Source organism: Pseudopipra pipra, chromosome 2 (genome assembly GCF_036250125.1).
Source record: "Pseudopipra pipra isolate bDixPip1 chromosome 2, bDixPip1.hap1, whole genome shotgun sequence".
NCBI lineage: Eukaryota > Metazoa > Chordata > Aves > Passeriformes > Pipridae > Pseudopipra > Pseudopipra pipra.
In genome coordinates, this window is record NC_087550.1 from 118739928 (window position 1) to 118767870 (window position 27943).

The following is a 27943-nucleotide window of genomic DNA, read 5'->3' on the forward strand; positions in this document are numbered from 1 at the left end:
ATCCATGGCTGAGCGGGTGCTGGTCATCGGCGGGGGGGGCAGAGAACACGCCCTGGCCTGGAAGTTGGCCCAGTCCCCACATGTCAAACATGTGTTTGTGGCTCCAGGGAATGCAGGAACAGCTGACAATGGAAAAATTTCCAATGCAGGTAAGACCAAGGAAAATATACCATTTTTAAATTCCATAACTCAACCAGTAAGTTCTTGTAGCCCCCGAGCTGAAGTCACTGCTGGGAATGTGAAAATGTTATTATTATTATTATTACTACTGTTACTATTTTTGAAGGGTTTTGGCCTGTGAAGTAGATTTTAGATGCAGTTACAAAGACAAAAAATGTCTGAGCCAAGCCTTGTGTAACTTGTGTAATTCACTTTATAAGATCTCAGCTGTGATATCGAATTCTTTAGGTTTGGGGTTGGAGGATTCAGCCAAAGCTGCTCCTCTGGGAATCCAGCCCAGGATAGTTGCTTGGTTCCCACTAAATTCACTCTTGTGTTGTCAGCAGTGTGTTGAAGCCCCGTGATCCCCACAGCCTGTGACAAGAATATTCTATCACCATGAAAACAAATTAATTCCTGTGTCTTAGGGACCTTAAGAAATTCAGGTTATTTTCAGGTATTTCTGTCTGTGTACTGACTGCCTGTTTTTGAGCCCTTGGCTGAACACATTAAGCTCTGAGTGGCTGTAATTGAAATCTTTCATAGTTATTAGGTTGGAGAAATCAAGCCTAAGATGCCTCAAACTGAGCATCCGAAATTAGGGGCTGCATTCCAAAAAAAACCTTGGAGCAATTACTCAGATTCCTGTGTCTTTTATCTAACAAATCCCGAATCAGAGGCTTTAAACAACCTGAGACTTCAGTTTCCACTTCAGAACATGTGGTGAGGTTTGGAATTCAGGTTAAGGCAGGATGCATGAGCATGGATCACACACATCCACTGCTGCATTCCTGGGTTTATGGGAGCAGCTTTTGGGGCAGTTATCTCCTGTGGAAAATGAGTCCTGTCAGATTCTTGTCCAGCAGGTGATTGTGGTGTGGAATTCCACTGGAATGCTTCATTATAGGCTTTGTAAAGAACTTTGTCCTTAATTTCTCTGTCTAATTCTGGTATCACAAGTAGTTCTTTGCTCTGTTTGGCCTTTGAGGGGAGGGCCCAAGGAAGAGCCTGACAGGACCAGAAAGTCAAACAAAAACCCTTCCCCTGGTGCTAAATGGAGCCAGTGCCAGTCTGCCTGGCCTGGGGAATGGCAATTCCAGCATGTTTTTGCAAGCTGTGTCATTTTAAAAGCTCTGGGCTCTTCTCTCACCTTGTTATTCCATAAAAAACATTTCACCAGCAGTGGGAGATGGTGGAGCTCGAGCCAGACCCATGAAATCCCCCATGTGTAATAAAATCCTTTAATCCTGGACTATGGGACCACCTGTACTTTGGGAGAGAAATTCAGCCAGCCAGGAAGAATCTGGAATTTGAGGATTTTAAGGAACCATTTGTCTCACCTGCTCAGGAATTCCAGTGCTGTCACTGGGTTTTAGCTCAGGGGGGAAAATGGGCAACAGTTTCCCAGAAGCACATGAGCCCTCTTAGCTGGTGTGGGCAGCAGTGGCTGGGAGTCTCCTGCCCTGGGGGCTGGGCATTTTTTGGGATAATCAGCACTTTGCTCTGAAAGTTCTTCCTCCCTTTGTGGTTCCTGAAATTGCCTTTAATTAGCATTGCAGCTCTGGGTCTTGGGTGATTAATGAAACATAAAAAAGTGAGCTTAAAATTATAAATAAGCTTAAATCCTTAAAACCTAGCCAGTACCCAAGTCAAAAATAAAAGTTGTTATGGTTAATCTGAGCCTGAAATCATTTCTGACAATAAAGGGATTTAGATTGACTAAATGTAGGTTTATATTTGATTTTAGATTGAATTATCAGGGCAGTTTTGGTGCCAGAAGCATCTAGAATGGCTTGGTGAATGCAGAGATAGAAATATGTGTGTCTGTGAATGGACTTCACCACCCTGACACCTCCTTCTGTCCCATTTTACCTCCCAGTGGCACTTGTGGTCTTATCTCTAAGCTGGAGCTTTGAGAACCTTGGTCCAGGGTCCTTCTGTCTGGTTGTAGAGAAGGTTCAGCTGTTGTTTTAAGCTACAAAAATGCCCCCTTTCACTCAAAACCCTGAGGAAAAACACCATGATTTGTCCCTTCCTGGGTGTTGGAAGGACATTCCCACATCGTGGAAATCTTGGGCCCCACTCACTGTTCGTGTCAGGAGTAGATCAGACCTGCAGCAAGATAGTTGGGGGTGAATTCCAGGCTCTTCCTTTCCCTGCTTGGAGAGGGACCTTGGACAAGGGATGGAGGGAATGGCTTCCCACTGCCAGAGGGCAGGGTTACATGGGATATTGGGAAGGAATTCCTGGCTGGGAGCGTGGGGAGGCCCTGGCCCAGGTTTCCCAGAGAAGCTGTGGCTGCCCCTGGATCCCTGGAAGTGCCCAAGGCCAGGTTGGACAGGGTTGGAGCAACCTGGGCTGGTGGAAGGTGTCCCTGCCCATGGCAGGGGGTGGCACTGGATGGGCTTTGAGGTCCTTCCAACCCAACCCAGTCTGGGATTCCATGTTTCTGTGGATTCATCCATCCAGGATGGCAGGAGCACAGTGGGCACTGACTGTCCACTCCTCTCCTTCCTCTCTCATCACCCCCCAAAAACTGGCCAGGGGAGCCCATCAGCTCCTGCTGTGTTTGCCTGTCTGCTGCCATGTCCCAAGGGGAAGGAGGAGAGGAAACGGCCTTAAATCGCCCCAGAACAGGTTCAGATCAGAGATCAGAGACAAACTTTCCCTGCAGGAGTGGTCAGGCCTTGGAATAAGTGTCCCAGGGAGGGGTGGAGTCCCTGCCTCTGGGAGTGTTGAAGAGGCCCTTGGGGCCATGGATTGGGGGTGATGTGGTGGTGCTGGGGTGGGACTGGGTGATCCTGGAGGGCTCTGCCAGCCTGGATGACTGTGGGATTCTGTGCCCCCTTTGCCAGTGTGGTGCCCTGTTGTGTTGTCTCCTCCCAGCCCAAGCAGCCAATCCACACCAGGCTCACCCTTCTTTGGCTCTGGGGTCCATCCTCTCAGACCTTGGCTTTATTTATCTGTGATAACTCAGTGGGACTGCGGGGCCTTTGCGTAACGTTTTTATCAGGAGCCTTGGCGTTGTTGGCTTTGGGGCAGCCTCTCCTCCTGTTTGCACAGTCTGGGGCAGTCCAGGTGTCGTCACAGGGAATGTTTGTTTGTGGAAGGGTGATGGTTGTAGCCACCTGAGCCCACGTACCCTTGGCCACAATGGCAGCACTGGTCCTTCTTAATTAACTTCAGCTTAATGTACAGATAAAATGTTCTGATTCCCCTTGGTCTCGGTGAGGTGGGTTTAGTGCAGCACTGCAAAAAGAAGGAAAAAAAAAAAACAGATGAGTTGGAATCCCACCACCAGCCACTTGCTTCATTCCCCACACCCTGCTGGCACGAATATCCTGAGATCATAGAATCATGGAGTGGTTTGGGATGGAAGGGACCTTAATGCCCATCCAGTGCCACCCCTGCCATGGGCAGGGACACCTTCCACTAGCCCAGGTTGCTCCAAGCCCCGTCCAACCTGGTCTTACATCTGTAAAGCTTCATGGTGACTCTACAGAGGGAGGAGACTGGCTGAAAAAAAGATTATATTCTGGTTAAAGTCAGTGCTGACCAACACTCCTGATGGGATCTCACCCCCTTTGTGTCTCCACCAGCTGTTCCAGTCAGTGATCACGCTGCCCTCACCCAGTTCTGCAGAGATCAAGACATCAGGCTGGTGGTGGTTGGTCCAGAGGTCCCTCTTGCTGCTGGTAAGAGAAACAAGCTAAAAATCACAGCCTTCAGCTTTTAGGAAGAAAGGGAAATTTTAGTCCTCGTCTGTCATCACTCAGCACTGTCCAAGTGTCTCCAGTGGGAATGGAACAGATCCTCTGGGACACCCTCCCTGAAACTCGGGGTTGTGCTGGGGTGAAAATGAATTTCTGAAGGATATTGTGTTAGTAATAAAAGCAGTTTTGGTTTTCCAAATGTTTTGAAATAATTATCGTTCGAGTCTTGGTGAGAAAAGATAAATATAAACGTGCTGGGAATTTTGCTGTTTGAACCTTTTACCTGTGCAACCATTGGCACCTTCACAAAAACCTAATGTTGGCTTTTGAGCTAAAAGATCCAATAAACCAAAGGGGGATTGTCACCTCTTCCCAAATCCTCAGAGCCTCAGCAGTCCCAGGCTCCTGATTGCAGGGAGGAATGCAGCCAGGGCCCAGCTGGGAAACAGGCACTGCAGAGATGTATGGGACTTGTTATTCCTGACATCCTCATTCCAAGGATTGCCCGACTGCCACAGATCATCTGGAGGTTCCTACCATGTTTGTGTTGTGCTTGCAGGGGTTGTGGATGACCTGACAGCAGCTGGGATCAGGTGTTTTGGCCCCACAGCAAAGGCAGCTCAGCTGGAGTCCAGCAAGAGCTTTTCCAAGGCCTTCTTTGACCGTCATGGCATCCCCACTGCGAGGTGGAAAGCCTTCACTGAGCCCAAGGCAGCCTGCAGCTTTATTAACAGGTACAGGGCTGGGCATTTGAGGCATGTTTTTATGTGCTGGGTATCCAAACCCAGTCAAATGATTGCTGGTGTATCGATACCTTTGCGATGGAACATCTGGAAAGGCTTTAAAGGATCACCTACCAGTGTCAAAGTGCAGCAGGTGATAGAAATGGTTCTTACCTACTGCTCCAAAGTGAAATTACAGTTCAGTGCTCAGTTTACAGGAGAATGTAGGACAGGTTTTATTTCTTTTCAAACTCCTGCTGTGGAGACCCAGCGAGCAGCCTGAGAACCATCTGTTCTGGTTCTTGGCCTCTTCTCCAGGAGTATATTTGGAGACTTACTCAGCAACTGATGGTCTGCTCCTCAGGGTACAACCCAGGTGACCCCAGATGATACAGGAGTGAATTATTGCATGGAAAGCAGGAATGAACACTCATGGAATTCAGTGCTGGGGCAAAGAAACACAAACCCTTCGCAGGCAGAGCAGGAGGAGCCTGGTTTGATCTGTGTGTTACTCAATAGGGTTGCTATGAAAACACAGAAGTGTTCTGACCTTTTGATCTCTCAACTCTTGAAATGCTCAAATTGTCTTTGCAAAGGTTGTTTAGTGTTGAATGTCTGTCCTGTGCCTCTGCAGTGCAAACTTCCCTGCTCTGGTGGTGAAGGCCAGTGGCCTGGCAGCTGGCAAAGGAGTCATCGTGGCCTCGACCAAGGCAGAGGCCTGCAAAGCTGTCACTGAAATAATGCAGGTGAGCAGGGATGGCACACACTCACCTGGGTACACAGGAACCCTCTCAGAGCCTCAGAGATGTTCCTTATTTCTGTGTGACAGGAGCTTGGCTGGAAGACATCAAACCTTCCCCCCATTATTTGGACAGCTATGAAGCTCTGTTACATTTATTGCTGGAGGCATACTTCCTGTAGGCTCAAATAAAACCATTCTTCATGGAAACCCACCCTGATTTCACTTATTTGTACATGCATTTCCTTTTTTTTATTATACCATCTGAGGCTGCTGCAGCCAAGCAGGAACAGGAGCTCTGGCATTGAGGAGGATCTTTACAAGCACCATTAGCTTTAGGACTCATCACACAGCACTTGAATGTCCAGTAAAATTCTAGTGGAATTATTCCAAGTGAAGTGTACAATGAGGTAGGATATTCTGCAAACATATTTGGAGCATCAAAATTAGAAGTGAGGCAAAATTCAGTGATTTTATCAGACCAGTGAGGAGCACAGAGCTGAGGCTGCCAGGCCAGGCCCTCAGCTGGTGTCAGCAGAGGAGCAGTGTAAAATCCATGGAGCTCTGCTGATCCCCAGGAGATGGGATCTGACAGACCTGTGTTTCAGTGTGGGTTTCAGCAGGGGCTCTGCAGTCCCATTTTGGGGGGTGAATAAGACAATAAATGTCTTAACATGTGCCCCAATGTCGTGTACAAAAAACTGTGTGTTAGGGAGTCTTATAGACCCCAAAATTACCTTGTCAGTGTGGGCTGGTTGTTCTTAATTTCTTAATTACCCAGAGCATGCAGTCAGTGTTCACACATTGCCCTGGGATATGAAAATCTCACTCCCTTCCCATGTATTGTATAAAACTGCACTTTCCTGTCAAGCAAAACTTCAGATGGGAGACTCGACAGTCGTTGCTATTGGTCTCAGTGACATGGGGGCAAAATTCAGCTTGTGGAATTGCTCAGGAATCACAAATATCCCCTGCCATTTGAAAATACTGCCATTTGAGAAAACCTGCATTTATTTAAGAATAATCAGAAAAGAGGAACAAGGAATTTCCCACTGCTGGCACCCCCCAGGGGGAGAAGGGATTCAGAGTCTCAAACCTGTGCTGTGGGTTTTTTGCTGTATTAAAAGTATTTATTTCTTGTTCCATTTTCAGTACTTTAAAAGCAGTGAAACAGAAGTAAAGAGATTTTTTTGTTTTCCTGTAGGATAAGAGTTTTGGCACAGCTGGGGAAACCATCGTTGTTGAAGAGCTTCTTGAAGGAGAAGAGATTTCTGTAAGTGCATCTCACTGTAACACCTTGATTCCACCTGCCCCAAACTACCTGGGACACACTGTAGGACTAACCCCACCTGCAAAGGGGAGAAATTTATTCTTTAGTAAATGAAAGAAATCATTGTGTCAATTAAAACCAGTTACCTGGTGTAAATAAAGTGGTATTAATTAAAGACAGCTGTGCTAAGAGCCAAACTCCCTGTGCTCTGTTAAAATAAATCACATTAAATAAGAATAACTCAAACAGCTGTTGCCACATGGAAAAAAAAACAATCCTTGTTTTGACAGTGTTGGTTTACTGTGCAGAGGTAGAGAGAACTTTTCCTTCATTTTAAGCTGCTTCAGCCCCTTCTTTTAAAAACTAGAAGTTGGAATAACCAGCAGACTTACTTAATACAACACAATAAAACAAAATCCAGTTTATGGTTGGTTTTTTTCTGTGCTGACTGACAACAGTGAAGAAAATGTACTGCTTTCCTTGCCCAGCAGGATAATTCACCTCCCACAAATCACCTATTTTTTAATATATTAATATTTTAGCTTTTTTTTTCTTTTTGATTAGCAGAATCCTTGCTTGATTTATCAATTTTATAATTAGCATTATAAAATGGGTTTCAGTGCTGTTCACATTAGTCCAGACAGTGAACAACATTACCCAGCTTCAGTGAGCAACATCAGCCAGCTGCAGAAGCTGCCAGCAGGCTTGTAATTATGAAGATACTGAGGATAAAAGCAACTGCTGTATAAATAATTTATAAATAATTCACGAGCCAGCAGCTTCCTCAGCGAGGGAAAGGAAGCCTTGGAAGCAATGGAATGCCTTCCTTCCGGGGCAGGGGGAGGGAGGGGAGGGAAGCAGTAATTTCCACCGGGCTGTGTTTTAATTTTTTAATTTTTTTTTTAAAGTTTTGAGTGTTTCTTTCCAGTGCAGCCACTGGTGGTGCAGTTTTTACCTGTTTTATTGGAGGTGGTTTCTGGAGGAAGGTCGTACGGAACGAGGGGAAGGCAACTCTTAGAATCCCCTCGTTTGTTTGGTGAGGGGGCAGAGTTGTTCCTCCTCAGTGTCCCCGCAGAGCAGCTGCAGTCCCACTGTTCCCCCTCAGCTGCAGGATCCCACAGGCTGGAATTTTAACACTTCCCTGTTCCCCAGTGCTTGTGTTTCACCGACGGCGTCACCGTCGCCCCGATGCCGCCGGCCCAGGACCACAAGAGGCTGAAGGATGGGGACGAGGGGCCCAACACGGGAGGGATGGGAGCCTATTGTCCAGCTCCTCAGGTACAAATGGGGTGGTGGGGAAGGGAAGAAGGGGTGGGTGAGGAGATGTTTCACTACAAAGCATGTGGGAATGTTCAGCTCCACCAGGATGAACGGGAGGGAACGGGCTCCTGTGGATGGAGAGAGCTGCCTAAAACAGACAACACCAAGTCAAATCCATCACTTACTAAATTTCCCTGAAGAGGAGGGTATTCCTACTGAGTTCCTTTGAATTTTAAAGGTGGAAGTGGTGTTTTTACAGCCTGGGTTTTGAAGTGTTTTGAAGGGCTGATCGTTAGAACCAAGTGCTCCAAAGCCACACTTTTACCCTGTGCCAGGCAAAGCTGGGGATGAATTTCTGCTGTGCCTTGAGGCAGTTTGGTGTCTGTTTGACAAGGATCTTCTGTCTGCAAAAATAGAGGGAAAAGCATGATTAGTTTTCCATCGGATGGAATGTCTTGGAGTGAGCAGGGGTCCATCCAAGTGTTCTGCTCAGGTCTTAAAAACACAAATTCATGCCCTCCCTTTTCACAACCCCTGTTTTCTGGTCCTGTTTTATTAGATTTCTGAAGATTTGCTGCAGCAAATCAGAGATACTGTACTTCAGAAGACTGTTGATGGCATGAGGAAAGAAGGTGTCCCCTATTTGGGTAGGTACAGAAGTCTGGGATTTTTAATCATGAGGAGAAAGACCTTTTATTTCACTTTTTCCTCTTTGTAGGCCTAACTCAGCCTGGAAGGTAAGGGAGGTAGCTTTGATTTCTTTGGCAGCTGGGTTTGGTGTCACTGGCTTGATTCAGAGTCCGTGGAAATCAATAGATGTCATTTCCTGAATGGGGGATAATTGTCAAGCGAGGAAGAACAGCCAGGAACAGCAAAACTGTGACCACAACTGTTTCTGCCTGATTTATTGCTCCATTTCTCAAGTTCAGTGAGCACAGGGGACATCCTTCTAAACCCTGTTATCAACAGACTCAAAACAAATGAGCTGGGCAGTTGCTGAGGGAGTTTTTCACATCATTTTCTGTCCTAGGTGTGCTTTATGCTGGATTAATGCTCACCAAAGATGGGCCTAAAGTTCTGGAGTTTAACTGCAGATTTGGTGACCCAGAGTGTCAGGTGAGTTATTCTGGGGGTAGATACAGTTTGGCATTAGGGGAGAAAAATCTGTGACCATCTACCACTGTTGTTAACCAGCTTTTGGGTGAATAATGAGCTAATTGCACTGAGACTTAAAATATTTGGCTTATTTATTCAGGACAGAAGATCTCTTTGGAAATTGGTCCATTCCAGAGAAGATTTCAGCAGGCTGGACTCAAATCTGGGCTTCACAGGGGCCAGCTTGACTGGAATTCAGCACTTCCCTATCTTTTCTGGAATGGAGTTGGATTTTTTTTTAATTTATTAAAGAAGCCAACACTTCTTTTCCCCACTCCCAGTTCGAAAGCGGAAAAAGCTCTCTTAATTTCTATTCTCCAAGATGAATAGGGTTCTTTGTCCTGTACCTTTTCCCCTCCAGATGTAACAATTCCCTTCTTTTACCCATAGAAATTACCTTCAAGGAAGGGTGCTTTTAAGGGTACCCAGATTACAGGCAGTATGTGTGAAACACTTGATGTTATTTTTACAGCTGCATTTGTGTCTTTTGAAAGGCCAGGGGAGAAAACAGAGCACTGCTTGGTTTGACTGGCTGCTCCTGTGTTTCTGCAGGTAATTCTGCCCCTGCTGCAGAGTGATTTGTACGAGGTCATGCAGGCAGTTGTGGACAGAAGGCTCTCCAGCTCCCTGCCAGTGTGGCTGGAGGGCAGTGCAGCTGTGACCGTGGTCATGGCCAGCCAGGGCTACCCGGGGGCCTATCCCAAGGGCTTGGAAATCACAGGTAAGTGCAGCAGGAGAAACCAGGGAAGGCTCCTTCCTCTCCTGTTCTCTCTCTTGCTGGGTGAAGGTGAATCCCTGGAGCTGAGATCCATGCAAACTGGGGTTGTGGGGCAGCAAGAACCAGCTGAATTTTCACCCATCTCAGTTTGTTCTATTTTCACCCCTCTGGGTTTGTTCTGTTGTATTTTCAATTCTCCACGTTCATTTAACATTGGCACAGTGCTATTTAACATTATTTAACATTGGCACAGTGTTACTTAACATTATTTAACACTTGACATTGGCACAGTGTTATTTAACATCATTTAACATTGGCACAGTGTTATTTAACATTATTTAACATTGGCACAGTGTTATTTAACATTATTTAACGTTGGCACAGTGTTATTTAATACCTGCTGCAGTCCAGGGGTTCTGCTTACTGCTCCCTACACTGCTGCTGCTGTCTGTGCTCTGTGTGGCACTGGGGCACACAGCCCAGTGGAATCACAGGTGGGCTGAGGTGTGTCAGAGAGTTCCCCTCCCCTGACACCCAGGCAGACTCGTCTCTCCCACGAGTGCAGTTTTTCCCAGCGTGTCCCCGTTTCCCAGCGCGCTCACGCTGGCTCTGTGCTTTCTGAGTGTCTGTTCACTGAGCACGTTCTAACCAACAGCTTTCTCTGCCTTTCTTCTCTCTCCCCCCCTGGCAGGGCTGGCCCAGGCCCAGCAGCTGGGGCTGGAGGTGTTCCACGCTGGCACGGCCCTGCGGGACGGCCGGGTGGTGACCAGCGGGGGCCGCGTGCTGACCGTCACCGCCCTGGGCCACGACCTGCCCACGGCCCTGCAGCAGGCCAACAGGGGGGTGGCCTCCATCCACTTCCAGGGGGCCATCTACAGGAAGGACATTGGTGCTCGGGCCATAGCTTTCCTCAGGCAATCCAGGTAGATATTCCAATAACAGCCCTGCTTGACATGCAGATAGCACCCCTGGTCCACGTTAGTCACTCTTGGCAGGAGTGATTCCGTGTCACTCTTGGCAGCTTTTAACCACTGTCCTTGTACTCAACCTCAGCAAGGCCAGCCAGGGAGGAACAGGCTTTTGGATGACTCTCTTCCATGTTCTTATTCCCAAATATCGATTAAACCGCAGTGGAATTAAACTAACCAATTAAACCACCCAGGAATCATTTGTGCTGCTCCTGGCTGTTAGACCTGTTTTGGGGAAGGTCAACTTCTGGTTCTTGGGCCTTAATTCACAGCTTTTGCTCTGGATTTGTATTGTCCAGAAGTCTGATGTTAATATTAGTATCAGGAAATGTGGTCACAGCCCCAGGAGACAGGGTGGGATTGTTGGGGTGTCCTGTTCAGGGCCAGGGGTTGGACTGGATGATCCTTGTGGGTCCCTTCCCACTCAGGATATTCCAGGATTCTGAATATGAACAAAGTTTGAGCTGATCTATTGGTTCATTTTAGAGTTTTTAGAAAGGGTTAAAGTTGTCTTGAAGCCTCCACCTTGTTGGGATACACATTTTACTGGAATGGCTGGCCAGCAACATGGTAGGATTTATCATTCCTTTTCATCCTTATTCCTTTAATTTTCACAGTGCTCAGTTTGAGCAGTCTGGAGATCACGTGGGTGTGGGGTTTTTGTTTATAGCTGTGAGTCCTGTTGTGCCTCTCATGTCACTGAAAGCTTCTTGCAGGTTTTTAGACTCCTTTTCCCCTGATCTGAAGCAGCTCTGCCTGTCTCCAGTTAGCTCCAAACACTCCTTTTGCTGATGGGTTATTTTGTAGCCTGGGGGCACTTCAGTGAGTTCAGTGGGTCCTGTTAGGATTCTGTAAAATGGTGATCAATAAACTTCCTGAATGAACAAGGGTGTTGGTATTTAGTCTTCTTTCTCTCCCAAGTGCTCTGCATCCCCTGAGCAGTGGAGGTGGCACCGTGGAGTTGGGATCTGTGTTTGTAGGAGTAAATAATGAGGTCAGTGTGTGAGGCAAGAGGAGGCTTTTAATGAGCAGTTCCCTGCAGCACTGGGTTCATGGGCCACAGCCAGCAAGTTTCCTGCCTGGAGTGCCTGGCTGGGAGGATCCCTGGCTCATCAGGGAGCCTCCTGGGAGCCCTTTGCAGTCCCTGCCTGTCTCAGTGCCCTGGGCTCTGCCCCAGGCTCTGCTCCTGGACTGGCAGAACAGTTGGGGATGTGTCAATCCCACAGTCCCAGACTGGTTTGGCTTGGAAGGGACCTCGGGGACCATCCAGTTCCACCCCCTGCCATGGGCAGGGACTCCCTCCACCAGCTCAGGCTGCTCCAAGCCCCATCCCCGTTGGATTTGCTGCCCACAGGGAAGGAAGGGGAAAGGTTGGCCTGGAACGTTGGGGACTTACCAGGAGGATTCATCCCAAGGCATTTCCCTTCAGGAAAACAGCCAGAACATTTACTCAGTATTTCAGAAGATGTAAATAATTAGAGATTCATTTAAAGGACCCAAGGTGATTAAAAAAAAAAATCTAGAAATTTAAAATACTTTTAAAAACAAGGTGAAAATCTGGTGTTTATCATGAGAGAGCCTGACTTTGCTCTCTAGTTGTTGCAAGCCAGTATTTCCTTGAGTCTCACTCACAGCCTGAACAGAATTGTGATAATTGTTTTCCTCTTGCCAGCTCTTGACAGGGATGTGGTGGCAGTGCAGACACCTTGGTATTTTCCTGGTAGCACCACTCTTGGGCCAGTTATTCTGGGACTTTAGTCTGTCCTGGTCAGTGCCAGATATTTCAGCAATGATTTTCACAGGAGAAACAGTGTCCTAGACACTAAAAAAAATTCCCACATCTTAAAATTAGATTTAATAGAGTACAAAAACATTTCCTCTGTTTTATGCAATTTAAACATTTGTGTCTGTCTCTTACTGGTTTTTAATATTTCCTGAATTCTCAGCCTGGTTCCTGTGATGGGTTTTGGGGATTAACTGTATATTTTTTTGTTCAGCTGAGTTGATTTTAAATGAGTTTCAGTTGTTTGGTTGTATTGTCCTTGTTAATCAAGAGTGTGTTTCACCCTTAGAATTTGAACTTCAGTCTGGATCCCATCAATAAGAGAGAGAAAGTAGGGCTGGACCTAAAATAGGGATGCAGCTGGTTCCTGCCACTGCCAGCATGGGAATAACAGCTGCTTAACTGGAGTGAGATGTGTTTGGTGGGAGTTAAAGGTCACTAAAATCTCTGGCTCCAGAAATAAAAGGTCCTGCTGGAAATAGGAGGTGGTGCCTCATGTCCCCAGTGAGTTGTGGGGACACAGGGGACACAAACACTTCTTTGTACATAAACTCCACCTGGAGCTTCCTGACATTCCTTTCTAGAGTCCTAAAATCCACCTTAGAACTTAGGTCTTTTTTAACTAAATTTAAAATATATTGTTTAGTAGAAAGTCCTTTTAGGTGGAAAGGGCTGATTTTGTGGTGGGATCCTCCCAGGTGGGAAGGAGAGGCCACCCTTCAGCTGCAGCTGTAAAACTCTGCAGGTATCCAGGTCATTGATTTATTTCTGCCTCTTTTACCTTGTTGTTGGGGTTTTCTGTCGTTGGTTTTGTCCTGGGATTTCACTGGAAGATCCTGATGCCACTTTGAATTCTGGAATATTCAAGTCCTGCTTCTGGCAGAGTGTGTGGTGCAACCCCCCCGTGCTTTGTTTCTTTGGTGCAGTAATCCCTGTCCCCAGGTCAGGTTCCAAACAGCAGAAAGACTCAGCCTGGAGCTGCTGAGCCTGCCTGAGTCCTTGGAGATGAGTTCCTGGGAACAGAGTCACTGCAGGGGGGAGAGCAGTGGGGTGGGAGGGCAGGATGGCATTCCAGGCAGGGCATCCCTTAGGGATGGGAACAAGGGAATCCTGGGGGGAAACAGATGTTTGGGATTCACCCGTCAAATAATGTTTGCAAACATATGTTTGGGATTCACCAGTCAAATAATGTTTGCAAACAGATGTTTGGGATTCAGCAGTCAAATAATGTTTGCAAACAGATGTTTGGGATTCACCAGCCAATTCCATAACCTCTTTTCCTGTTTTTCCAGAGGCCTGACTTACAAGAACAGTGGGGTGGACATTGCAGCAGGGAACACTCTGGTTCAGAAGATCAAGCCCTTGGCTGCAGCCACGTCCAGGTCAGGTAAGACATGGACCTTCTGCCCCTGTGCCATGGAATGAGGGTTATCTCTGGATCTGGATCTAAACCTCCTGCTTGGGTGTTCTGGGTGTTCCCAGGTGACACAACAAATATCAGTGGGATATTTGTGATTTGTGATTTCCTCCAGGCAGACAGGTTTTCATCCCCAAATGACTCTAAACTACATCTCCTGAATGCCAGGGGTGTTAGAGAGCACAGGACAAATGCAAGCAAAAGCCTCACCATTTCCTGCTGGGTTTGATTGCATGGGTTGTTATTTCTTGCAAAGTGAACTATTTAATTTTGGGGGGATGAATGTGTAGAAAGGTTGCAGTTCCTGAGACACATGTGGAAGACACATCTTTTGCTTGGTTAAAACAGCATCAATTTGTGCCTTTTTTGCTCTAGCAAGTCCTTGTAATTCTTTGGATAGATTTAAATTATAAAAAAATGTATTGAAAAGCTCTTTTACTTCAGATTAGCTGAGAACCTTCTGATAAAATCAGATATACACAGAGAGAAAAACAGAGATACACACACCAGTACAACCAGTAGCAGTCTGTTGCCACAATTCCTCCTCTATTTTTCAGAAAAACACTCAGTGCAAGAGTGAATTATGTCAGTCACAGTAATTAGTGACTGTTCCATCACCAAGTCTGGGATTTTTAGGCTTAAGTTTTAATGATGAATTAGAGACAAAGCCAACCCAGGCAGATTAGGAGCTCCTGTGCCTCTGGGAAGAGGCTTTAAATGCCAGAGAAAAGTTTCCTGGTGACAAAGCAAAGTTGTGTTGACAAGTATTGGAGAGAACTTGTGTTGGAGATCCTGGAGAAGCCCCTGGAAGTAAAACTGGGCTCTTTCCTGCTGTTTCCTGACAGGCTGCAATGCAGAACTCGGGGGCTTTGCTGGGCTCTTTGACTTGAAGGCAGCTGGTTACAGAGATCCCATCCTGGTGTCTGGAACTGATGGGGTTGGCACAAAACTCAAGGTAAGGTGGAAATCCACGTAAAGGAAGGAAAATTAGCACAGAAGGGAAAATGTTTTAATGGAAAATATGGGTTGTCTAGTAAAAATACCTATTTGGCTTTCTGAAAAAAGGGATGAAAACTGAAATTGCCCTTTTTCGGGCAAAAGAATTGAACACACATCTCACTTCTGGCCTGTAAATAGCCAGAGGTTGATATGATGCCTAAAATAAGTGGGTTTTAAATATTAATTATGAATTCAGGAGCTCTGTTTCACGAAGGCAGAACCTCCACACTCCAAAAAATCACTCAGGAGGGAAAAACATTTAATCCCACGGTCGTGTTGTGCTCGGGCCTTTCCAGGAAACCCCTTCCAGCTCTGCCCCCTGCTAAGTGTCTGTGGGACTCGCCAGGGGAGACAGGAATAATTCCTGAGGAGAGCTGGGAGAGCCCCCAGGGATGGTGGCAGATGGAGCTGCTCCTCCAGCAGCCCCAGGAGGGTGGGGGGGATCCGGGGCCGGTGGGATCCGGGGCCTTCGTGCTTTGGGCCCAGCCCCCCGCTGGTGTGTGAGGCTCCCAGCCCACCCCAGAGGGTCTGGGTGTGTTTTGCAGATTGCACAGGAGTGTCACAAGCACGACACCATCGGGCAGGACCTGGTGGCCATGTGTGTCAACGACATCCTGGCCCAGGGAGCAGAGCCCCTCTTCTTCCTCGACTACTTCGCCTGTGGCAAACTGGAGGTGGACGTGGCCCAGGGGGTCATTGCAGGGGTTGCTGATGCCTGCAGGAAGGCTGGCTGTGCTCTGCTGGGTAGGAACAGCCTCCTCTGGAGGGTGTGCAAAAGCTTATGCAGGATCTTTAGAGTTGATCTTAATGGGGTTGTTTTCCTGCTCTCTTGAAGAATCTTAGAGGGGTAAAAAGAAAGAATCCCAGAAGGTTTGGGTTGGGAGGGACCTTAAAAACCATCCAGTGCCACCCCCTGCCGTGGGCAGGGACACCTTCCACTAGCCCAGGTTGCTCCAAGCCCCGTCCAGCCTGGCCTTGGACACTTCCAGGGATCCAGGGGCAGCCACAGCTTCTCTGGGAATTCTATCCCAGCCCCTCCCCACCCTCCCAGCCAGCAATTCCTTCCCAATATCCCATCTATCCCTGCCCTCTGGCAGTGAAAGCCATTCCCCCCTGTCCTGTCCCTCCATCCCTTGTCCCCAGTCCCTCTCCAGCTCTCCTGGAGCCCCTTTAGGCCCTGGAAGGGGCTCTCAGGTCTCCCTGGAGCCTTCTCTTCTCCAGGTAACACCCCCAGCCCTCCCAGCCTTTCCTCCCAGCAGAGCTGCTCCATTCCTCTGATCAGCTTCCAACCAAGATAATTTCCCCAAAATGAACATATTCCAAAGTGTTAAGACTCAAATTTAGATGTTTTCCTTTTCAGCCCTAGAATACAAGTACATAAAGTGTTTTACTGCCAAGTTCTGTGTGTGCTCTGCTGTCCAGTGATCTGGTTAGCCACCAACACAAGACAATATTTCCCTTCTGGAATCATTAAAAATACACCCTTACCACTGCTCAACTCAAGGAAAGTATTTCTAGGTCAGCGAAACCCACATTCTTTTGTATAATTCTTATGAAAGGACTTCAAAACAGGGTTCAGTTTTAAACCAGTGAAACCCGGAGAGTTCTGTTTCCTCACAAAGTTTTTTGCTTTTCCTTCTTTTTTTGTAAAATCAGACGTGTGGAATGACCATAATGTTTCAAAAAAACCTTTGAGGCAAAAAAATGACAGTTCAAATGTCTTTAGGTAATTCTGTCTTTTTTTCCAATTCCTTAAGAAAGTTGGGAACAAAGTCCTTTCTCAGTGGGAACGTGTCCTTTTGGGGCCGTTCACCAGCTCTGAACAGGAGGCTCTTTATGCCCTGGTTTATTTTTTTGCTGTGTGAACTCTTGGTCAGCCTTATGTTTGTTTTAAGGTGTTCTCTCCATTTGTCAGACACAACCAGCCCATTCATGGGGCAGCACAGGCCCTGCTGTGTGAGCTCCCGGGATGGAGTCGCTGCACTGGCAGGGTTGGATTTCCAGCTGGAGACTTTCAAACTGCAAAGGTGTTTTTGCAGCAGCTGAATATTCAGCTCAACAACCCAGAGCTCATCCCAGCCAGGGGCTGAGGGTTCCTCTCCTGCCTGGATGTGCACAAACTTCATTAAATATGGATTTAAGTGTTGGGCGGGGCGTGGAGCAGCCTGTCTAGGGGAAGGTGGGACAAGATGAACCCCAGACCAGGCTGGGATTCTGGGATTCTGTAATTAAAAAACCCAGTCTGTGAACGTCTCCTGAGATTGAATCCTGGGGAAATTGCAATCCTGTGGCTTTTCAACCCCCGCCTGTGTGTTCTGTGGCTCCCCAGGAGGAGAGACGGCCGAGATGCCGGGCATGTACCCGCCCGGGGAGTACGACCTGGCCGGCTTCGCCGTGGGGGCCGTGGAGAGGGGGCAGATGCTGCCCCAGCTGGACAGGATCTCGGATGGGGACGTGCTCATCGGGGTGGCCTCCTCTGGGGTGCACAGCAACGGCTACAGCCTCGTCAGGAAGATCGTGGAAAAGTCCTCCCTGGACTTCTCCTCTCCCGTTGGTGCCTCTGGGGACCAGACTTTAGGTACTGCCTGGAGCCTGAGCTTCCCTGCACTTCACACCACTCTTTGGGCTGGGCCTTTGCTTTTGCAGCTTTTCAAAGGCACCAGGAAAATTGTGTTCCATCTTTAAGGTGTTTTCGTCTCCTTTTTGTCTCCTGTGGGTCACATGTGCAGGAAATAAATGAGGGAGGGGGATAAACAGCTACTTGTGTGCCAAGAAAGGCAGAACACTGGGCTTCTCTCTGTAGCACAGTGGGCACTAATTTCCCCCATTTTATGGTGATTAGCCTTTTTTTCTGTGCTGTAACTGGCCTTTTTTTCCTCCTCTTCCAGGAGAGCTCCTGTTGACCCCAACCAAACTGTACAGCAAGACCCTGCTGCCCGTGCTGCGCTCGGGCCACGTGAGGGCCTTTGCCCACATCACTGGGGGGGGACTGCTGGAAAACATTCCCAGGGTGCTCCCAGAGTCCTTCGGTGTCGTTTTAGGTGAGGTGCCAAGAAAGCTGTGGGCAGGTCCTGCTGTTGCTGTGGGTTATGTGGGAGCCTGTGCTGGACATACCTGTCTGGAAATGGCTGAGTCTGGCCTTGGACCTGACCCAGGGCCAGGCAGAACACTGCAGTGTAAAGGCTGCTCCCCACTGATGCCCCTTCCCCTGGTGCTGCTTGGGGTTGGATTTTTTAGGATACTTACATAAAGCAAACAACCCTAAAAGCAATCCCAAGTGAGCTGCTGCCATTTGCAATCACCCACAAAGTCATTGCTAATTAAATGATACTCATGAGGTGTTCAGCTGGCATTCAGGGGGGGTTCTGGGCTCAGATACATCTCCTGCTATTCAGCATAATTCACCCTCACCACTACCTGCTCAGGTGTGCTGGAGAGAGGCTTTCCCTGCTGGAGAAGCTGGGGGGTGGAAAGGGAAAGGACTCACTGTAGGTTGTGAGAGTTCTGGGGGTTGGAGAGTAAAATAAGGGAGCTGAGATTGAGGTTTGAACTCCAGAACTGCAGGTAAATCATTCTGCCACTTATCCCCAGTGACACTACTATAGACCTGTGTATATATATATATAATGTATATGTTTATGTGTATTCACACCTCTGCTCTGGGAGAGCTGGGGGGGCTCACCTGGAGAAGAGAAGGATCCAGGGAGACCTGAGAGCCCCTTGCAGGGCCTAAAGGGGCTCCAGGAGAGTGGGAGAGGGACCTGGGACAAGGGATGGAGGGACAGGACACAGGGAATGGCTTCCCACTGCCAGAGGGCAGGGTTAGGTGGGATATTGGGAAGGAATTCCAGGCTGGGAGGGTGGGGAGGCCCTGGCCCAGGTTGCCCAGAGAAGCTGTGGCTGCCCCTGGATCCCTGGAAGTGTCCAAGGCCAGGTTGGAGCACCCTGGGCTGGTGGAAGGTGTCCCTGCCCATGGCAGGGGTGGCACTGGATGGGCCTTAAGGTCCTTCCAACCCAAACCATTCCATGGTTCTGTAGAAATGAGATAGAACCATTTTCAAGAGAACATGACAAGAAACAAACTTCCTGTCCTTGGAGTTCCTTCCCAGTGCCTCATCCAGTAGCATTTTTGTGCTGCTGGAGATCACCCTCACCCGGGGGGAACTGAGGGCAGAGGGAGACTCTTGTCACAGATTTTACCTCTTCATACCCCAGTAATTTTACTGTTTGCCCATTGGTACTGATTTCCACTCTTGGTTTGTATTTCCAATTCCCTGCAGATGCTCTTACCTGGAAGATCCCTGAAATCTTCAGCTGGCTGCACAAGGAAGGGAACCTGTCTGAGGAGGAGATGGCCCGGACGTTCAACTGCGGGCTCGGGGCCGTGCTGGTGGTGCAGAAGGAGATGGCTCAGCAGGTCCTGCAGGAGGTCCAGAGACACGAGGCAGCCTGGCTCATTGGGAAGGTTGTCCCCCTGCAGAAAGGTTGTTAAACTTTTTTTTTCCTTGGGAAAATAAGAAAAAAGCAGAGCTGAATTCCCCCTCTGGGAGGGGAGTCTTCTTGGGGATCAGCTGCAAATCTCCTCCTTGGCACCCCCATGACTTTTTTCTTGGGATATTAAATGGCATTTCATTCCATTCATCTCTTTCACAGGTACTTTCCTCCTCTTTCTGTTCCTCCCTGTATTTACACGTTGTTTTGTTGGTTTTGGGTGTTTCCTTGTCCTTGCTCAGGCTCTGACAGTGTTAAAGTCCACAATCTGCAGCGAGCCCTGCAGGCCAACAGGTCCCTGTCTGTGCAGAGCCACCTCCAGGGCAGGATGCAGGCAGGCAAGGTGAAGGTGGCTGTCCTGATCTCTGGAACAGGTGAGGAGCACATCTTTACCCCCGTGTGAACCAGACTGTTGGGAAGGAGTTCAGCTGGGGTTCCAAGCCCGTGGAGCTCTCCCTGGACACTCTGAGAGGCTTCGAACAGGCAGGAGAGGTTTTGCCCTTGGATTAACTTCGGTCACAAACAGGAGGATTTTTAACCTCTGCTGCAAACCACGAGCTGCATCTGTGCTCAGTTCATCCCCAAATCCCTGCCCATGTCCAGACCCAAACACCCCTGGGGTGCCCTGTGGAACAGCACCATCGTTTCACAGATAGAGCAGGATTTCTTCCTGCTTCCTGAGTATTCCCACTTACTCAGACCATCATTCCAGTGCTATCAATTCCCCTTTCCAAGTGCAGTTGCCAGGAAAGGCCCTGGAGCCTTCAGCTGTCCCAGTCAAGCTCAGTGAGATCAATTAAAGCAGGATTAATGTTACATCAGAGCTGTTTGCTTTGGTCTCCCCCACGTTGCTGCTTATTTAAAACCTCTCCCAGCTGCTCACTGGGTTTGTTCTCCGGGAGAGACTTGACATCCATGAATCCTTTCCCCCCAGGCACAAACCTGGAAGCCCTGATCAACAGCACCAAGAAAAGCACCAGTTTTGCCCAGATCGTCCTGGTGGTGTCCAACAAGCCCAGGGTGGAGGGGCTGAGGAAAGCTGAGAGAGCTGGGATCCCTACAAGGGTGAGCATTTCCCTCTTGGAGAAGCAGCCCCCACTAACTCTGACTCCAGCAGGAAAGTGCTGTGAGTTTTCTGGGATAAGAGGTGGTTGGACAGGGAGCCTTGGCTTTTCTCCCTTGGTCTGTCAGGAATTTGTGCCCTTGGGCAAACTAACATGGGGAAACAAAATGCCTCCTTTTCTCCTGCTCTGCCAGCAATCCTGGTGCTTTGGGGAGCACTTTTATATTAAACCAGCACAAAACCTTCACAGCCACAGCTTAAGCTTTGCCATTTATTTAACTTTAGTGCATTGACACTAAAGGAACATCCTGTTTTATCTGAGTTGAGCTTTAAAATGATGTGGTGGTTCAATTGAATAAAATAGAGAGGTCACACTCAGTGGGACCTTCCACTGACTTCAGGCTCCCCAGCATTCATTCCCTTGGTGTCCATGGATCCAGGGCTGCCTTGTCTCTGAAATTACAGATCAGAAATGATCCTGTTCTGACTTAGAAGTGTTTTCCAGTCCTTTTCCACTGGGAAATTGGGGCCCAAAGCTTTGCTGTTAACTTTAATAATTTGCTAATAGCTTTAACTTTGCTCTTAACTTTGGGATCTGGCTCTTGTTTGGGAGGACACAAAAGTCACAAGTGAAATAAGTCCATGGTGTGCAGGGGAGGAGCAAACATGGAATCACAGAGTCACAGAGTGCTTTGGGTTGGAAGGGAACTTAAAGCTCATCCAGTTCCAACCCTCAGGTTTTTCTGAGGAAAAAAGTTGGAGTGTGGGGGAGCTGATGGTCACCTGAGCAGCTCTGGTGACTCTAGTGGGGATTCACAGGTACTTTTATTTAAGAGACTGGATGCTTTCAGTTAGTTGGTACTGCCTTCTTCCTGCCTAAATTAGGGGATATATCCTGGATGGAAAACACAGAACTCAGGCTGGGGGAGCTGGGGGGGTTCACCTGGAGAAGAGAAGGCTCCAGGGAGACCTGAGAGTCCTTTGCAGGGCCTGAAGGGGCTCCAGGAGAGCTGGAGAGGGACTGGGGACAAGGGATGGAGGGACAGGACACAGGGAATGGCTTCCCACTGCCAGAGGGTAGGGATGGATGGGATATTGGGAAGGAATTCCTGGCTGGGAGGGTGGGGAGGCCCTGGCCCAGGTTGCCCAGAGAAGCTGTGGCTGCCCCTGGATCCCTGGAAGTGTCCAAGGCCAGATTGGAGCAACCTGGGCTGGTGGAAGGTGTCCCTGCCCATGGCAGGGGGGTGGCACTGGATGGGCTTTGAGGTCCCTCCCAACCCTAACCCAGCTGTACAGTCCCTGCCAGGACTCTGTGATTCCCTGGGTCTGCACTGGGGGCTGCTTTAGGAGTTTGGCACTGGCCTTTTTCTCAAGGTTTTGTGGTACCATTTTTGCCAAGGTTCAAACCCCCAGAGGCCTCGGGTGGGCTGAGCTCTGCGGAGCGCGGGGCCGCTGCCCTGGGCCTGCCCACGCCCAGCTCCTCTTCCTTCCGAGGGTCCCTCCCGTGGCTGGGAGCAAAGAGGGGATGTTTGTGCATCCAGGAGCTGCTCCTGCTGCTGGAGCTGCCCGTGCCCAGTCCCTGTGCTCGTTGCAGGTGATCGAGCACACGGCCTTCCCCAGCCGCGCCGACTTCGACGGCGCCGTCGACCAAGTGCTGCGGGAGTTCTCCGTGGAGCTCGTCTGCCTGGCCGGGTTCATGAGGATCCTGTCGGGCCCCTTCGTCAAGAAGTGGGAAGGTGAGCACAGCTGGGTGCTGGGGGCATGTAAACAGCAGCACTTTGTCATCAGGGAAAACACGGTGGAGAAAGGTGGAGAAAGGAGCGGGTTAGTCCTGGGTGTGCAGGGAACGAGGAGATCTCCGGGGTCCCCTTCCAACCAAACCCTGCTGTGATCCCATCAAACGAGACCCTTCCACCCTGTAAGGAAAAGGCTGAGAGGAAAGGCAGAGTTTCCCCCTTCCCTCTCTCATTTGTGCAGGGGTTTAAGGAGGCCAAGGGCGAGGACAGGTCTTGTAGTCCTTGATTTATTAGAAAATATTTTAAAAGAGGCTGTGAAGACTTTAGAGCTCTGCAAACATGAGGTGCAGGGCAGGTGTTGGCTGGGGAGAGGTGATCCTCCAGCCCCTGGGAATTCCTGACAGAGGAGCTGCTTTGGATCTGTGTAAACCCACCAAATTGGGCAGCACTGCAGTTTGGGATAACAGAACCTGGCCAGACACCTCATGCCTGAGGCCATGAGTGGTGGCAGATCAGGTTTTGTTTAGGCAGAATGTTCACAGTGTCTCCACTCTGCTCCTCTTCTACAGTTTTTCCAGGTCTTTGAGAGGCTGGAACAGCTCCAGGGGCTGCCCTCCCACCCCTGGTTGTCCCCTTCCTCTCCTCTCTCCCTGTTCCCTCCAGGGAGCCCTGAACACGCAGAGCTGCTGCTCTTTGCTCTGCTTTGGGCTCAGGATTGTTCAAGCAGCTCCTGCTCAGAGCAGTCCCTGCCTGGGCACCTGGACCTGGCAGCTTTTATTGCTCACATGGTGACTTTTGTGTTCCCCTGGGTGTGTCTGGGACACTTCACACCTGAACTGCTTTTCAAACCTCTCTTTGAAAGCAGTGGAGCAAAGCAGGTGTTCCTGAGGCCATTCCTGGGGTTTGGGAGCTGTGGGGGGAACAGGTTTTGTTTGCCCATTCAGAGCCCAGGAGGTGTCAATGCCCATGGGCAGCTGGGATTAGGAGAGAGAACCCCTCACTCAACAGATGTGTCTGGAGTGGAGAGTCTGTGTGGGGGATGGAAAAGAACCTTCTCTAGAGCAGAATCTCGTGCAGATAAAGGGTTTAGTCCCTTCTGATTTAGGGACAGAGCTCTGATGGTCGCCCTGCACAGGCAGGGTTTGCTGTACATGTAAAACTGAGAGCAAAAGGAAAGACCCTCTCAGTACAGGGGGGTTAAACTCGTTTTTTGAATGTCCAGCACTGAATGGAGCTCTGGTAAAAGTTGCTCCTTTTTCTTTCTCTCTCAGTCACAAGGACACGGAGCGTGAAGGGAGTTGTGAAACTCTCTCTTAACAGCTTGACAGTGTTAGTGATGAATGTTCTCAGACAGGACAGAGTAAAACAAACCCAAACAAACCCAAGCAGACGGGAACATTCCTTTGGAGCAGCTTCTGATGGGAAACTGAGGCAGAAATGCAGAGTGGGGTTTTCAGCCACTGCCCCTGCTGGTTTTTGACTCAAGCAGCAGGTAACCCAGTTTGGTTGCCAGTTTTAAGCAGATGGTGCTGCTTCAAAAAGGGTTTTGTGAGAAATAGAAACCCAGTCGGGCAATTTCCAATCAGAATTTTATTATATGATAAAAGCAAATTCAGTGCTGGGAGATCAGGGAAGGGGTTCAACAACTCCCAATGCCTGTCACACCCAAAGAAGACATTTGTTCTACATTTATTTCCAGCTACTACATGAATATTCATTATACATAAGTATAAACATTACACATTGTTAGGTACATGAGTATAAACATTACACATTGTTAGGTCAGACATTCCACAGATATTTCTTAACAAGAATGTTACCTATAAGCATCCATAATAATATTGTTAAATCAGACTTTCAGCAGATGTTTGCTTGTTATCTACACAAAGTTATAAATTTTAGGAAAGGTGCTATTATCTAGCTAACTAAACAAAATTCTCTCACTATAAATCCTACACAAGGCAAAAGGGAGGTGACTTGTTTTATCTCTTTATAGGGGCCCAATTAAGTTTTACAATTTGTTTTTCTTTTCTCTCCAGGTCATATTGACCTTACACTGTTTTCTCTTAATTAGCTCGAATCACTTTCTCAGTTTATCACAAGGAGGAATTTCCTGCTGGAAAGGGTGGTGAGGCCTTGGCAGGGGCTGCCCAGGGAGGTTTGGAGTGCCCAGCCCTGAAGGTGTCCCAGGAAGGCCTGGATGTGACACTCAGTGCTCTGGGCTGGGGGACAAGGTGGGGATGGGGCACAGGGGGGATCCATGGGCTGGGAGGGCTTTTCCAGCCTCAGGGATCCTGGGATCAAAGGAGAACAAGATGCTGAGGGAAGGGACAGCTACATTGATAAATCCATCATTATTAATCCCTGGAGAAATGTCCTTCAGCCCCCGGTATTTGGGGACCAGCGAGACCCCGAACACTTTGGGTGTTGGATGCCAGTGCCACCAAAACTGGGGAAAAACCCTATTCACGAGTGATTTGATGCCTCTGCTGGTTGTGGGGCCTTGCACACCCTGGTCAGTGCTGAGGGCAGTAACCTCCCTTGTCCTTTTGCAGGGAAGATCCTGAACATCCACCCGTCCCTGCTGCCGTCCTTCAAGGGGGCCCACGCGCACCGGCTGGTGCTGCAGGCGGGCGTGCGCGTCACCGGCTGCACCGTGCACTTCGTGGCTGTGAGTCCCTCCCTCCCCCTGGGCCCCAGCTCCCTGCAGCCTTCCAGCCCCCACCCCAGAGCCTGCTGGGAACACCCCAGACCCTCGAGTCTGACCCCCTTCCCTCCTCTGTGCACTCAGAACAGTCTGTCTCTGCATCGCAGGGATTTCAGAGACCAGGGCAGGGCTTTAGTTGCTGTCCCTGCAGAGGGGACTGGAAATGAAGAGTCTGCCTGGGAGTTTAAGCTTTCCCTAAGGGAATTTCTTCCCTGAGCATCTCACTGCTCCCTTCCACCCTTTGGAGTGGGGGGACTAATTCATGTAAGGCCTTGGCTAAGCCAAAATCTTTATTGAACAGGGCCCCAGCTGCTTGGAGTTTATCCTACAACCTGCCTTGGTTGTTGCTTTCGAAAAAAAGGAAAAACTACAACAAACAAAACCCTCAAAGAAACAAACCCCACAAACAAAAACCAAAACACCACAAAAGAAAACCCCCAAAAATAAAACCCCAAAAAACCCACAGGAAATGTCACGAGAAGCTGGGATTTTTATTTTTCTTTTTAAGGAGTGATCCCATGTTTGTGGGAACAGGAAAACGTGACACTTTCTGTTGGTCAGAACTTCATCAAACCAACCCCAGAGGTGTCTCAGCTTCAGAGACACGTTTTTATCAGGCCAGGGAGCCTTTGTTCCACTCTGTTCAGCTCAGGGGAACTCGGCTCCCCTCCTCCTGCTCCCCCTTCCACTGCTGCTGGAATCTTTCCTCAGGATTTTTCCTTTCTCTTGGATAAAGAGGCAGAAATTATTTTTCCAGCTAGAAGGGAAAACTGCATCCCTTCCTCTGGGCCCTGCCCTGGGGTTTCTGTGTGTGGCAGCGCCCTGAGGAACAATCCCTGACCCGCAGGGATCTTCCCCAGGGAACGGCTGCATCCCTGTCCCGGCTCCGTGCCAGGGCCTGGCTCATTCCCCCCTCTGCATTGAAATGCCACCGTCCTGCCCAGTCCAGCCCCTCGTGTCCCTGGCTAACAGGGCTTTTGGTGTGTTCTGGAGCACAGTGGTTGCTCCCTGGACTTCTGCTCCCTCCTGCTTTCCCTTGAACCCTTCTCGGGCCAAAATCGGCTCCAGCGCCTTCTCCGCCCTCCTGCCATCAGCCCCACCCGTGTCCCAGCACAGTGACACGGTGACACAGTGACACAGTGACACAGTGACACGGATCCCCGAGGCAGCTGGGCGTGGCCGTGTCCCCCGGCCAGGCCCTTCCCTCCCCAGCCGTGGCTGCTGTTCCCACAGGAGGAGGTGGACGCCGGAGCCATCATTTTCCAGGAGGCGGTGCCGGTGAAGGTGGGCGACACGGAGCAGACGCTGGCGGAGCGGGTGAAGGAGGCAGAGCACAGGGCCTTCCCCGCTGCCCTGCAGCTCGTGGCCAGCGGTGCTGTGAGAGTGGGGGAGGCTGGGAAGATCTACTGGAAGTAGGAGCAGCAGCACGTCCATGGATGTCCTTGGAGGGGACAGCTGGGGGGCCCTGGCTGACCCACAGCACGGACAGCGTTCCCTTCACTCCCCTCATGGCCTCACGGGGGTAAAGATTCAAATAAAATCCAGAGAAAGCCACAAACGGGAATGTTGAGGCTGTTCCCAGGAGGTGCAGCAATGGCTCTGGTGCTTCCTAATTTTAATCACTTCCTTGCCAACATTTGGGGTCTCGGTCGCTTTCCTAACAAAGCAAACCCCCCCCGGTGGTTCCAGAGGGGGCTGAGCACCTCTGGGACTGAGTGGGGACAGCAGAGCTGGGACAGGGCTTCTCCTGGGCTCTGCTGGGAAGTGTCTGGGGGAAAAGTACAATGGAAGAGAAAGGCAGAAACTTTCACTCATAAAAACCTCGGGCAAACCAAGAGAAAACAGCCTCCCAAAACATCAGCTGTGGGATTTTTTACCATCTAGTTTCTGGTTTGATGGTGGTAGATCTTGTCTGGCCCAGTTCTTTGATATATCCTGGAATTCCAAGCACTGAACCTGCTGTCAGTCAGATGCCAGTGGGATTCAGTGTCTGCTGCACGTTTTCCCTCAGCATTCCCACATAGCCCAGGAATTCCCCTCAGAGACTTGTCCAGCACCAGAACAGTCGGGTTTCTGGGTTTTTAAAATGAGCAGAAAGACCTGACACAAAACTTGTCCTTGGCTCGTGAGACATCCCTCGGGAATTCTGGAATGCCTTTATTCTTGGAGCAGTGTTTCCACCTGGAGTGGCTCTGATGGACACCCAGTGACTGTGACTATGGGAAAACAATCCAGGTCTTTGTGCAGCTCAGCACCTGTGGTTTTCTTTTAATATTTTAGTACAGCTGTGGAACCATTTTAATGTACTCACTCAAGGAATCAGGCTTCCCTCCCACAGAGGAGAGGGAGCTGAGGATGTGCTTTAGAGCTCCCCCTTAATACAGAGAAAGCTGATTTTATTCTGGGCTCTCATGTCCTGATGGTACTTCCATGTTGGCATAATCTCCTTTGGATTTGAAATAAAGTCTAATAAGGTAAAAAAAAAATCAATCTAAAACTATTTCCTTGGCATTCCTTTACCAGGAAGCTGGAGGAGTTTGGGAAAGGGGATGTTCTTGGAAGCAGGGCAGGGGAGGTCACACAGCCTCAGTGCTGCTCCAGGCAGGGGAGGCAGGAGAAACAGAGGCTTGGAGGGGTGAAATCACTGCTGTGCAGTGAATAAATACCATGTTAAATAAGCATCACATTATTGATCAGAGCAGCTGGGTCACTGCCAGAAAGGCAGGACACACAGAGGCTCCAAATCCAACACCCCTCTGCATCACCCCCCAATCCATCACCCCCAAATCCATCACCCCCAAATCCATCACCCCCAAATCCATCACCCCCCAATCCATCACCCCCAAATCCATCACCCCCAAATCCATCACCCCCAAATCCATCACCCCCCAATCCATCACCCCCAAATCCATCACCCCCAAATCCATCACCCCCCAATCCAACACCCCCCAATCCATCACCCCCAGTCCAACACCCCCAAATCCATCACCCCCAAATCCATCACCCCCCAATCCATCACCCCCAGTCCAACACCCCCAAATCC

At 49.3% G+C, this 27943-nt stretch overlaps 1 protein-coding gene across 1 annotated transcript; it reads left to right on the forward strand.

Annotated features, from left to right (window-relative positions):
* Window positions 1-27386, forward strand: GART (phosphoribosylglycinamide formyltransferase, phosphoribosylglycinamide synthetase, phosphoribosylaminoimidazole synthetase). The gene is made up of 21 exons (XM_064647167.1): window positions 1-149; window positions 3759-3854; window positions 4432-4606; window positions 5229-5340; window positions 6538-6606; window positions 7756-7881; window positions 8423-8510; window positions 8894-8979; window positions 9571-9739; window positions 10428-10659; window positions 13780-13874; window positions 14750-14859; window positions 15449-15647; window positions 17233-17481; window positions 17792-17944; window positions 19184-19387; window positions 19637-19768; window positions 20329-20459; window positions 22052-22193; window positions 24749-24864; window positions 26134-27386. The coding sequence occupies exons 1-21, from the start codon at window positions 5-7 to the stop codon at window positions 26314-26316; spliced, it is 3012 nt and encodes a 1003-aa protein (XP_064503237.1). The 5' UTR covers window positions 1-4; the 3' UTR covers window positions 26317-27386.
* The last annotated feature ends 557 nt before the right edge of the window (window positions 27387-27943 follow it).

What these genes read in the sequence shown, in the direction of transcription:
- GART (XM_064647167.1), top strand. Translation starts at nt 5, where the DNA reads ATGGCTGAGCGGGTGCTGGTCATCGGCGGGGGGGGCAGAGAACACGCC. An exon ending in TTGAAGGAGAAGAGATTTCT is followed by an intron (nt 6,607 to 7,755) that starts GTAAGTGCATCT and finishes CCTGTTCCCCAG; the next exon opens with TGCTTGTGTTTCACCGACGG. An exon ending in CCTATTGTCCAGCTCCTCAG is followed by an intron (nt 7,882 to 8,422) that starts GTACAAATGGGG and finishes CTGTTTTATTAG; the next exon opens with ATTTCTGAAGATTTGCTGCA.